This window comes from Xenopus tropicalis, chromosome 4, assembly GCF_000004195.4.
Source record: "Xenopus tropicalis strain Nigerian chromosome 4, UCB_Xtro_10.0, whole genome shotgun sequence".
Taxonomy (NCBI): domain Eukaryota; kingdom Metazoa; phylum Chordata; class Amphibia; order Anura; family Pipidae; genus Xenopus; species Xenopus tropicalis.
This window is the reverse complement of record NC_030680.2, coordinates 110,699,876-110,712,954: the sequence shown is the minus strand read 5'-3', so window position 1 is coordinate 110,712,954 and position 13,079 is coordinate 110,699,876. Positions and strand designations below refer to the sequence as shown.

At 37.6% G+C, this 13,079-nt stretch overlaps 1 protein-coding gene across 2 annotated transcripts in view; it reads left to right on the top strand.

Moving 5' to 3' along the window:
* The window catches only part of vav3 (vav guanine nucleotide exchange factor 3), a 113,630-nt gene that overhangs the window by 59,137 nt on the left and 41,414 nt on the right, over positions 1-13,079 (top strand). For both annotated transcript variants that reach the window (XM_002932179.5, XM_012962510.3), the window contains exons 7-13: positions 910-978; positions 2,373-2,476; positions 3,844-3,943; positions 5,811-5,906; positions 7,819-7,887; positions 8,954-9,040; positions 12,457-12,542. In XM_002932179.5, the coding sequence (XP_002932225.2) occupies positions 910-978; positions 2,373-2,476; positions 3,844-3,943; positions 5,811-5,906; positions 7,819-7,887; positions 8,954-9,040; positions 12,457-12,542 (611 nt within the window). The remainder of the gene's footprint in view (positions 1-909; positions 979-2,372; positions 2,477-3,843; positions 3,944-5,810; positions 5,907-7,818; positions 7,888-8,953; positions 9,041-12,456; positions 12,543-13,079) is intronic.

Genomic DNA, 13,079 nt, shown 5'->3' with positions numbered 1-13,079 from the left:
ACTGAACCAGTAACACCCTCCCAAAGTAGGATGTGGCAGGCACAAAAAGAAAATAATGCTACATTCACATATAATATTTCCTTCAGTAAAATACAAATGCAAAAATAATTAGCTGTTTAGTTCAACTTGGCAACTTGTGACTAGAATGCTTACAGATGCAAGCAAAGGGAAGTAACGTGAGAACATTTAGATGAAAATGTTTTTTACCCAAGAAGTAGCTACAAATTATCCAATATTAGGGAGAATGAGAAAATAATTTGGACTGAGCTGTTACCTTCTGTTTAATCAAATTATGTCTTTTAACAGACACATGGTTGACACTAAGGGGCACATTTACTAACCCACGAACGGGCAGAATGCGTCCGATTGCGTTTTTTTTGTAATGATCGGCATTTTGCGATTTTTTCGGAAATTATCGCGACTTTTTCGTTACCAATACGATTTGCGCGAAAAAACTCGAGTTTTTCGTAGCCATTCCGAAAGTTGCGCAAAATCTGGCGATTTTTTCGTAGCGTTAAAACTTGCGCGAAAAGTCGCGATTTTTTCGTAGAGTTAAAACTTGCGCGAAACGTTGCACCTTTTAAGTTTTAACGCTACGAAAAAGGCGCGACTTTTTGCGCAAGTTTTAATGCTACGAAAAAATCGCCAGATTTTGCGCAACTTTCGGAATGGCTACGAAAAACTCGCATTTTTTTGCGCAAGTCGTAATGGCTACGAAAAACTCGTGTTTTTTTGTGCAAATCGTATTGGTAACGAAAAAGTCGCGATAATTTCCGAAAAGTCGTAAAAAATACGAAAAAGTCGCAAAATGTTCGTTTTCCAATCGGAATTTTTCCAATTCGGATTCGAATTCATGTCTTAGTAAATCAGCCCCTAAAAGTAACAATCATTTTACTTTTACGTTTGCAGTTCTTCATGGAACCCTTGAAAAATTTTCTGGCACCAACAGACATGCAGAAGGTGTTCATTAATATTCCTGTAAGTAAAAGTAGAATGGAAAATTATAGTATTATACCAGTTTAATGCATGTGTGGTTGGCTTTAGGATTTATAGGTAAAAAGTACTGTAAAACAGTTGGTAGAATAGAATACTGTTGATCTATAGTTATTTCACAGAAAGTTTTGCACCTAATTTTTCAGTGCGGGGGGTGCTTTAAAACAAATGCAAAGAGGCTTTCTAGTCTACTTTACCTCAAATTATTCCAGTTCGGTTTGTTTAGCAGAAGTAGGCAGGGTGATTGGCCCATGCACTACATCCCCACCCCTCTAGTTTTAATTGGTTTCACTATATGCTATCTTTGCCTCCAGTTTGTGGCTCTCACCTGGACAAGACCTCTGTGTTTCCTCAGCCTCCTGGCAACACTCCCCTCCTTGATTACATCAGCCAAACAAACGTTTTGTTTGTTGTTCCCATTTCATCCTTTCAAGGCAAACCCCTCCCCTAGCTGGCACTGGGGAACATACTATAAATGTAACTCTCTCAACTACTGGGGATTCCCTTTATCTTACTTAACCTAGTGACATAAATAAAAACTGAATTTGACTAGCAAAAAACACGTCATGAATTCTTCTTGTGAACAGCTGTATTCTGAGAGAGAGAACGGTCACGGTTTATGTAACTCAACATAAAATACAAAAATTTATACTTTTAAAATCAGGGCTATATTTAGAAATTAGATGCCACACTGTTTTGGCTTGTTGAGTTGCCTCTACCATATTAGCACACATTAAAAATAGTATAAATATTGTTTGCTCATTACTGGGGTCCATTGGCATTGTCATTTTGATAAACAATACAATGGTTCAGGTCTGTGCCAGATGAAAACCATGGCTAACGAAGGAATATGTTACCTACAGGAATATGTTACCTAATTTTGCTTTAATTTTTATCTCATGAATAATATAAAGTTAAAAAGTGTATGGAAAAAAGTAAGAGAACATTAAATTACAGTAATCTGTTTCCTTGGAGAAGGAGGACTAATTACAATAAAGGCTTTCAGTGCAAACCCAGCTATATTTTGCTTACCTGGAAAAAAATATTTGCGTTGAAGGAGGGGATGGGGAGATTTTAGTTATCACTTTTCCTACTTGTTTTCTTTCTTATATCTTTACCACTCTTCCCCCAGTGTGTAATATTCCATCATAAGTATTAAAACATTGATGACATGAAATGCATGGCATGGAATAAGGTGTATCAAAAGAGAACTTGGAACCATGGAGTGTATGGTGTCGGCACATTGACACTTTTATGTTGGTGGCATGCGTGGCTGAAATGTATTTGATCCAGTTTGCTGAATTACATACTTGCTATTGTATCATAAGTTATGGTATTATTTTCTTTTTATTAATGCTCTTAAATATGGTATTCCATAGGAAATGGTAGAGGTACACAGGAACTTGGTGAATCAAATTAAGGACTCTGTCAACCACCGGAATAGCCAGAACCTTTACATGATTTTCCTTACATACAAGGAAAGGTATGTACTGCCATATCTAATTTTAATACAACATTTTACTAATACATTTATGACAACAAAATGCTGTGCTGTTTAGCGAAAAGGAAAGGTTAAATTGAAAGTCAACCTAAATGTGTAAACACTACAGATTAAAATTGATAAGCCAGTAAAAAAAGGTCTGTTGTAAAGGAAATAACTATAGAGATATCATATATTTAGCAACTACATCACTTTTTCAAGGCTATTTTAATAAATATTTACAAATGCACATGGATTTTATAGATGAAATATGGTCTCACCATAGGCACCACAATGGTTTGATAAGCAATGAGCACAAAAATAGTAGATAAAGGTAAGAAAGATTATCAGACTCAACCCTAAATAAACTCTATTCTATCATCCAGGAGAAGGCAAAGCACTCATCAGTAAAACATTAGAAATTTTGACAGATAAACAGTAACACTCCCTGATCTCAACATGACAACTAGATTTTATCATGGATACATAATTAGGATGTTTCTTTTATCAGTGACTTTAGAATTTAACACTCCATAATACACAAGAGACATGAATATCCTGTAAACCATGTATTTATAAATATTCATGATGTCATTAGTAGTGATGAGCGAATCTGTCCCGTTTCGCTTCGCCGAAACATTCGCAAATCTTTCAAAAGATTCGCGAAACGGCAAAAAATTTGCGAAACGGTGAAAATGTCACTTGTCAAATAAAATTGTCACAGCTATTCTTGTGTTGCACGGCTATTCTTTTGTAGCCCGCGACAATTTTTGGATGCACAGCAAATTTTTCCGCGGCAAATTTTTTCATCCGTTTCGCAAAACAATCCCCAATGGCGAAACGCGGAAATTCGCCTCGAATCCATGCCTGGTGAAACATTTCGCCCATCACTAGACATTAGTTATAATTAGTACCAGGTGATGTAATTTGTGTCATATGACTAAAACGTATGGGAGGGAGGTATTCCCGCATTGATTCAAGAGTACGATGGCTTATTCTGTTTCCTAGTTAGAAGGGAAGGGATTACTATTTGCTGGGCTCCTGGTTTTTTCACCCGAGTAGCAGTTGGGAGTGCTGAGGGTCCAGAGACTAATGTAGGCCTTACTGCGGGATTAAGTCAGGGAACAGGACCCTGTTAATGAGGATTTAGCAAAACACAAGAATGATTCTACTGGTAAGAGGATGACTGAATACAGATATATAGATGTATATTAAGGAGTGCTGATCCATTGGGCACTGAAATGTCTTGTTCTGTCATGAGATACAGAGCTGCTTTAGGCAAGCGAGTGCATTTACTGTTTAATTTTCTTTTATATATGTTTCTTGATGTGGCACATTTACCCTGACAACATATTTTCTTGTATTTTTAGACTTCTAATCTATGGGGAATATTGCAGCCAAGTAGAATTAGCCATATCTGTTTTGGATAACATCTCCAAGACCAGAGAGGATGTCCGATTAAAACTGGAGGTAGGAGCCAAATGATAAACTGTTTGCTATGAATTGCTTTACCTTTCTGTCTGAGCAACTGGAAAATCTGAAAGGTCCTGTATTGGTTACCCCTTAACTGGTAAATGTTTAATAGCATTCACTCATAAGGGTCATTTACCAACACATCTGCAAGTGCAGGTGCTCTAAAATAGAAAACAATGTTGAGTGAATATTGATTCTATTTAGTAAGGTATTTGCATCCAAACACTCTCCTGTACTTCCACATGGATATCAATGCATTCATTCTGCCTCTTCTTATAACTGGTGTGCAACTGTGCCTATTGACATTGGGGAACCCTGGTGCTACCACAGCCCTGAACCTGACGGTAGCTCCAGGGTTCCCACAGTAGGTTTTGTCAAAAGGTTCTGTAACCCCTTTTTGGCTAAAAAGCACTTTAGAACCCAGGCTATGGCTAGAGCATGGGGCACATTGGACTCTTACACATCAGGATGGGCCTCCGCTATATGGGAGAACTGAGGGAGGATGTTGTTAAACTATACCTCCCACTGCCACTGTGTAGTGTATTGGGTGTAAATGCTGATTTAAGAATAGAAATGGACGCCAGGAGCTTTTGCAGATTACCTAAATAAAGCTTTTTTTGTCCAAGACAAGTTGTACTTTCAGGGTTATGTAATATACTCACTAAGAATCTTAAGTAGACCAGCATACAGAAGTACAATTGATATTACAGATGATCAACAGGTAGAATATGATGTTTCCCAAGTGGTCCCTTCTCATGAAGAGGTTGGGTAGGTAAAACACCAACAGAGTGATAGGCAGAGGCAGCTCACCGGCATAGTCCTGTCTCATCAAGAGGTTGGGCAAGGCATATTTGCTAACCTAAGTCCCTAGCACTTCTGTGTCCCTACAATAAGGCAGTTGAGGCCTGTTAGGAAGACTACTCCTTTCCTATTATTCTGGATGGGGCCAAGACTGCCCTTGCTATATAAATCTGACTGATCTCAAACCTCCTAGAGGGTGCTATTACAAATGCTGCTATGCTGTCTTTTCCTCGTTCACGGGGCCCTGTCCCCGACTTTAATTTGGATGATTATGGCTACTGGGGCCGGTCTGCACCCAGGCTCAATGAAGAGGTGCACTAGGTAGCAGACCGGCAGCCAAAGAGGAAGTCACACCCTCCTGCCAGACACTTTATCAGTCTGCAGGGGGCGTGTACGACCAGGCTAAACCTATAAGGGATAGCTTTACAACTGTAACTGAGTACAAGGGCTTCTGCCCAATAATAAGAAGTATGTAAAGAGGTAGGGGATAAAGCCATAGGGAGCTTAACCCTATGGGTCCCTACAGTTCATTAGAGTTGTGTCCAGCAAAATGAATGCAAACACACTCAAAATGATGGGAAAAAGTCTGGATTATGGGTTAAAAACATGGCACTTGCATTTGTGTATAACCCTTATATACATCACTAACCTATTTTGTAGTTGATGTACAGCACTGGAATAGATTTAACTTTAAGTATGTAGAAAAAAATATCGGTATAGCTGTCTTTGTGCCCTTGAGTTACCCTCTGGCCTTTGCTGAGAAAGTGAGTATGCCAATTCCTCCAATATAACTCAGTGGTGAAGCAAAGTCTAAAGCTGCATGCTCTGTGGTTTCCCAACTTCAGGTGGAACAGCAAATAGACATCAATTATGAATGCTGTTCTTTATGAAAAGCCTCTGGCTTGAATCTTTTTAACACTGATGCCCTACTAAAATCAGTGCTGTGGTTACTGCCTAATAGTATTTACTGCTCTGCTACAAGAGTAGGTCTTTGTATAATGAAATTTAAGTTAATCAGCAGCACTGTGATCATTAATATTATTATTATTATTATTCTGAGCAGGAATGTTCCAAACGAGCAAATAATGGAAAATTCACCCTGAGAGATCTCTTGGTAGTCCCAATGCAGAGAGTTCTGAAATACCATCTACTACTTCAAGTAAGTTAATCTTTAAACCTCTACTCTTTGCACCTATTTTATGAGACATATCAAAAAGACGTGTTAAAATTATGCAGCATTTTAGCACACCACCCAAATATGTTCTGGACATACCCTTATGCCTTTTTAAGTGGTCATTGTCTGAGCAAACATTAGCCCACATTAGTTGTCCTGGCTATTCCTCTCAGTCCTCTATTGGCTGTTGTCTCTGCCCACCATCCAGCAATGTCTCCAGTCTTTTTATTGGTTATTGTTTTGGCAAATTATTGGGCCACTCACAATTGTTCTGGCAATCCTTCTCACATATACAGAAAACTAGCATTGTTTCTCACAGTGATTTCCACCAATACAGATGTCATAACAGGATTCTGGGAAGAAATTCCTTAAGGCTCCTAGAAAAGTCCATTTACATGGACTTTGTCCCATTTACATGGGTTTATCCTATAGGCTAAAGCTCACCCACTGGGTTTAAAGCAGAAGCCAGGATAATAGCTGATCAGATTCCCAACTACAGACCGGTTTCGCCCTTTTTGGGGCTCATCAGTGTAGCGCAGGGTTTTCTGATCAGCTTAGGTAGAGCCAGGAGTGGGGATACACGAACAAGCTAAAGGGATTGAGGAGACCGCCTCATACGTATGCAAATGTCATAACAGGATTCTGGGAAGAAATTCCTTAAGGCTCCTAGAAAAATCCATTTACATGGGCTTTTTCCCATTTACATGGGTTTATCCTATAGGCTAAAGCTCACCCACTGGGTTTAAATACAGACATTCACTTTCCCTCCCATAGATGCCTTTATATAAACACAATTGCTTTATTAGATGCTGCACTTGCAAACTCCCTGATGCTAATGTTCAAATCATTGCATATAGTGCCGTAACAACATTCTTCTAGACTGGCACCAAAAATGGTTTGTTCCTCTCAAACCATAAAAAAAAGTTATAATGCCAGATCGCCTACATTATTTTAACGGACTGTGTTATTATAAAACACTATACTAGTCACATAAGTGTAACTAATTAGAATATAGAATGAAGTGGCTTTCAAAATATCAGAACGCTGCACTTTTGCAAATAAAGGAAATTAAACCTATTAAGTGCAGTTAAATAAACTAAAGCAACTATCAAAAACATTTTATGCCTTCCAAATACTAATAAATAAAACACTGGCTTGATCATTTCCGAGTATCCCTTTGGGGCTTGTTTCACCTGGCACCTTGATATAGGGGCTGATTAAGGTACACATTGGAAACTGGAGACTCTCAGATTAAATACTTTATACCTTTCATGCTGTTTGTAAGGAACAGGCGTCCTTCAGGTAATCATTTAATTATAGTGATGTGATATAGTGTACATCCCAACTGATGACTGTTTGGGGCTTGATTAGGAGCAGAAGGCAGATATAACTCATACTTCTGCTGCTAATTCTAGAAAAATGTCACATTGAAAAACCAGCTCTGCTTCAGCCCAGCATTCAGCGGACATGCTTGTATTTATTTCATTCTTTAAATTAAACCTGTTTCAATATTTGCAGATGGCTGAGGTATATCAGTTAGTTTTCCATAAGAGCTGAAAGACATAATTCTTCTTTCTTCCTCTTGCTTTGTATTACTTAACTGTCTCTATTGCTTGTACCTAGCTAAAGCACTGCAACCAACAAAAAGCCAGGTCTTAAAGTGATTGTTGGTCTGCCTAAGAGTCAGATAGTGAAAATAAGCATAAACCCTTTAGCTAAACAGTAATTCCTTATTTAAATAGGGCATTTATAGAATGTTGCTGATGTTTTCATTGTCACAGTTTATTTTGCATCAAATAACAAATATAATTTGCTTAAATTTAGTAAGAGGAATATTTTATTGCCCTTTTTTTATATTTTACTATATTCATAGGATTGGTTGCTTTTTTTATTTCAGGAGCTGGTAAAGCATACCACAGATCCTACAGAAAAAAATAACCTGCGTGTTGCTCTGGATGCAATGAAGGTATATATCAAGTTATTACTTTAAATTAAAAAAAACAAAACATTGGTTTTACAGGTATGGGACCTGTTTTTTTAGAATGCACCCGATCTGGGGTTTTTCAGATAAGGTGTCTTTCTGAAATTTGCATCTCCATACCTAAAATATAATAAAAAATAATTTAAACTTTGAAAAAAAAACGCAATTGATTTGTTTTTTACTAATTAAATATTAATTGGGATCAGGTAAAAGGCATTGTTGTGTTATTACTGAAAAAAGGGAAATCATTTTTAAAATTTTGAATTATTTGATTAAGATGGAGTCTATGTAGTCTATGCCTTCCGTGATTCAGAACTTTCTGGGTAACAGGTATCCAGATAAGGGATCCTCTATCTGTAATCCTCACTAAATTACATATATGTTTATTTAAAAAAAAATATTCTTTTGCGCTAACTGAACAAATTATTTTATAATGAATGCTTAAAAATTAGGAGAACACATTTTATACAGGACAACAAATAAAACAAACTTTACCAGCAGTTAAAGGAAACTTGTAGGGTAGGCGGATGTTGGGCTCCTCTGAACATTTTTTTGCAGGGGAGCTGGTGCAGGATTATTACACCACTGGTGCTCTTGCACTTCCACTAAGGGCGATAGTAAATGCCCCATCACTGATTACAGCGGGAAGCAAACTGTGATATTGGTTATTATTATTAACATTTATTTATAAAGCACCCACATATTCTGCAGCACTGTACAATAAGTTGTGACTTAATCCAAAATATGATGTCTATTGAGGTATTTAATAATTTGCATTAATGAAGAAATATGTGCAATGTAAAAATGTTTACTCTTCCAATATATTTTTTATTACAAATAGTATATATATTGCAAACCCATAATGATGTGTATGTAATGAAAGGTCTTTTTGAATAAATCAGCAAGAGCTGAGTCACACAATAAAACCATTCTCTTTGATTGCCCAACACCCGTAGAATACTCTGTATTTCGTACATCTGTAGTCCAACAAAAATAAATACAAATTTATACCAACCATATAATTTTTTTTACTTTTGTCCTCTTTCCTTAGGACTTGGCTCAGTATGTAAATGAAGTGAAAAGAGACACAGAGACACTGCGGGAAATTGAGCAGTATCAACATTCCATCGAGAATTTGGTGTGTATTTACATAAAAGGGGACCTGTCACCCAGACATAAAAAACTGTATATTTAAAATCCTTTTCAAATTAAACATGCAACCCAAATTGCTTTTTTTTAACACATCCATGCCCATTATAAAGGCATTAAAAATCCCAGCTGTCAGTAATATATTGCCTGCCCCATAGGCATAGAGGTTGGGCCCGGATTTGTGGCGGGCCTAGGGCCGCACAAATTTAGGGGTGGCATGCCGCCTAGCCGCTTTGAAATTTTGCACCCATACAAATGGGGACAAGATGCGCAGTAACTTCAGCGCGTCCTCTCCCCACTGCTCCATAAGCAAGTTAAGTGGCACACAGGTGCATGTGCATCGAAAGGGGGCGGCCTAGGAGCGCCTATTCTCAAATACAGACCTGCAATTACTATTACTTTCCATTCAGCACCCACTTTCCCCCTTCCTCCTCACCATCTATTGTGTAGCCAGTGTATGAGCATATGCATCAGGTCCCCCATTCTGGCACATACACAAGATTTTGGGGTGATACAAAACTTGCCTTAATAGTAGTGCCCACAAAATGGCCCCTGCCTGCTTGCAGTGGTTGTGCAATTCCAAGACGGAAGGAAACAAGATATATATTATTTATATAGTGTAAGTGAAGCTTATTTTGCTTGTCTAACACAATAGAAAAGAATTTGGAGTTATTTTTTAAGGTGAAAGGACCCCTTTAAAAATATATTTCCCTATAGCGTAAATGCTCATGGGCTATTATGTACTTGTCCCTAAGGGTGAAGACACACAAATCTACTAGTAGCAGCTACTTGTCACGGCTACTAAAACAGTCAATGCTGACCATTTACTGATAATTGCCTCTACGTGTGTTTTAGCAGAGGCAATTCTCAGAATTGTCTGTGGCAGGGTATTTTCTGGCGTTTAGTAGATGTGACTAGTAGCTGCTACTTCATTTTAACAGGGTAAAAACATTTCTCTACCATGCATGTGTGAGTCTAAGGGCTCTGGTACACGGGGAGATTAGTCGCCCGCGGCAAAACTCCCTGCTCGCGGGCGACTAATCTCCCCGTGTACCAGAGCCCTTAAGTCTGAAGGACTGAAAGCTCCTGTAAACATTCTTAGTCCTGATTATACTCAGGATTCTGCTGCACCTTTTGCCAATACATGTTAAAAAGTAAATAAAAATGTTTTTTTTATTCATACAGGTATAGTATGTATGTATAACTTTATTTATAAAGCGCCACAAGGGTACGCAGCGCTGTACAGTCTTACAGAATACAAAATTACACACAGGGAGGACAAGTGATATAATAAATAAATACAATAAATACATATATATATATATATATATATAAGTGCCATGTGGTATGAGACACAGTAGGAAGGAGGTCCCTGCCCCGTAGAGCTTACAATCTGAGTATAGGACCCGTTATCCGGAATGCTCGGGACCAAGGGTATTCCGGATAAGGGGTCTTTCCGTAATTTGGATCTCCACACCTTAAGTCTACCAAAAAATCAATAAACCATTAATTAAACCCAATAGGATTGTTTTGCCCCCAATAAGGATTATTTATATCTTAGTTGGGATCAAGTACAAGGTACTGGTTTATTACTACAAAGAAAAAGGAAATCAGTTTTAAAATTCTGCATTATTTGATTAAAATGGAGTCTATGGGAGACAGGCTTTCTGTAATTCGGAGCTTTCTGGATAATGGGTTTCCAGGTAAGGGATCCCATACCTGTACAACTAGACTTAATTCATATACTGCTGCTTGTTCTGTCTGCATCTATTTGGGGGCTTGTGTACATGTAGCAAGGAATAAAAGCTGTTGTGTGTGCTCCCTGCTTCTTGTTTTAATGCACATGTCCTGATTATTTTGACCTGGCTACACTGCATCTTAGAAGCAAAGTTTTGATAAACCAGCTCTGTTGTTATTTTAAAAGAACCTCTTGTAGCACAAGACTGGAACTCTCTGGGTCCCAGGGAGGCTAGCGCTTTTACAAGTTTTTTGGAGGTTGAGGAAGGTTCCCTTTTACTTAAAAACACCTCTGTTAAGGTGTAATGCCCAGAATTCAAGTGCTTCTATTCTGACAGTGTGGAGAATCACATTACAGGCACTCTATTTTCTTAGAATGCTCTTTATAGCTTGACCTAAAAAAAAGTACCCACTAGTCCTCTAGAGCCAAAGCTTGCATATCAGCCATCATCACTTACCAGTATTATATTTGAACAAAGACAAGAAATGCTACATGCTAATACAAATTGTGTTAAAAATGAATTTTCATGACACAGAAAATTAGACCTGTTTTTTTCTGTTAAGAATGATGATAATTATATTTTTGTCTATTATTGGTCTGTTTTTGAAAAAGAACAGCAGAGGGCAGAATTGGACAATTCATAGATCTAATATTTGAAGCAAAGGGTTGTCATTAAACTGAGCCTGAAGGGAAGACAGCAAACACCAGTCTAATTTTCATCATATAAACATTGACACTTAGAATGTCAACTCTAAGAACCTGCTGCGATTTACAGTATTTCAATTTCATTTTTTCCTCAAAATCCAGACCCTTACATATGCCCTTGGTGTATCTTTTTGTACTTTAATATGCACTCTGCAACCCTACAATTATTGTCTGTATGTAAAGATTTATGCCCCACATGTTTACCAGGATACAGTATGGGGAAATGCATAGTTAAAATCTAGAGAGATCAAGTAAAAGATTACACAAAAACATGAGGAAGAGATTCCTTCCCTGAAACGATAAAATAAAACTGTTTATATGGGAATCTAGATATAAATTTAGGCACCTTCAGTAATGGGCTAAGCCCATTAAAAACAAGTGACAAAATATAATCACACATATTGTTGTGTTTGTGTGCTGAAAGAATGGCTGCCTCACATACCTCTGCATTCACATTCTCCTGTAGTCAGTCACTATGCCCCCTGCTCTGCACACTGCTCCTTGACCATATCCCAGGTTTAGTAACAAGGAAGGAGGTGTTGTATAGCATAGTGCACCCTCTTAATAAAAGAACAGGGAGTTATAATAGAGGTTTTCTCATTGTCAAAAGCCAATGTGATATGTTTTCCAAAATATACAGTATCATTTGTAATTAAAGAAAACATTTGTTGTCTAGAGTATGGTTGGTTGCAGGGTATACTAAAGTGTTTGGAATTCAGCTTCTTGTTTTCTTCCTTGCTTAATTTCTTTGTTCCTTTATGCTGCAATCTGTTTTTTATGTTTTAAACATTTAAGACTAGAGGTTAACTACTGGCAAGATTTCAGGACGTTCATGTATGTCTGTGGTTGCACATAAGCTTGGTTTTACAGTCAATTTAACCTTGTAGTGGTTGGATCCTATAGAATTATTATTGTAGGGATGGTTTGTGGGCAGTGTATTTAATTTATGTTTTTTTTTGTAGAATCAGCCTATGTCTCAGTATGGAAGGCCAAAGATCGATGGAGAGATAAGGATCAGTACACTTGACAAGAGAGCACGACAGGACCGGTAAAGAGACCTTAGTTCAGTTATTCTGAAGGAGAAAAAAAAAGTGTTTTGTTAAATTGATTAAATGATTTGTCCCTGGTAAATGTAAAATAATACTGTAACAGTTTACTGTAGCCAGGGAATACGAATAACACCAAATCATATCATTGTGATAGCATAGTTTAAAATCCCCAAGATTTGCAAATGTTATTAGCAAACTATTAATTTATCCCCCCCCCACCAAAGGGTATCTGGAAAACACTTGTAAAAATAAGCTTCCTTTGATCCATGCATAATTACTTATTTTATTGTTGGTGCTTGTCTTGTTGGCTATCTACTATCTCTATGACCATGTACTTCTCTTCATGGTGCAGATGATCACCCTTCCCTTGCTGTAAACACCATCCATTGTGTACAACAGCAAAGGAAGCAAGGAGTTCCTGTATATGTGCTGATGGTCACATGCCAAGACACATCCAATAGCCAATAGGACCTGAGCTTGTGATTAACAATAAATACTGAGTTGTTAAAATTAGAAATGTGTGGAACTGTGAGTTG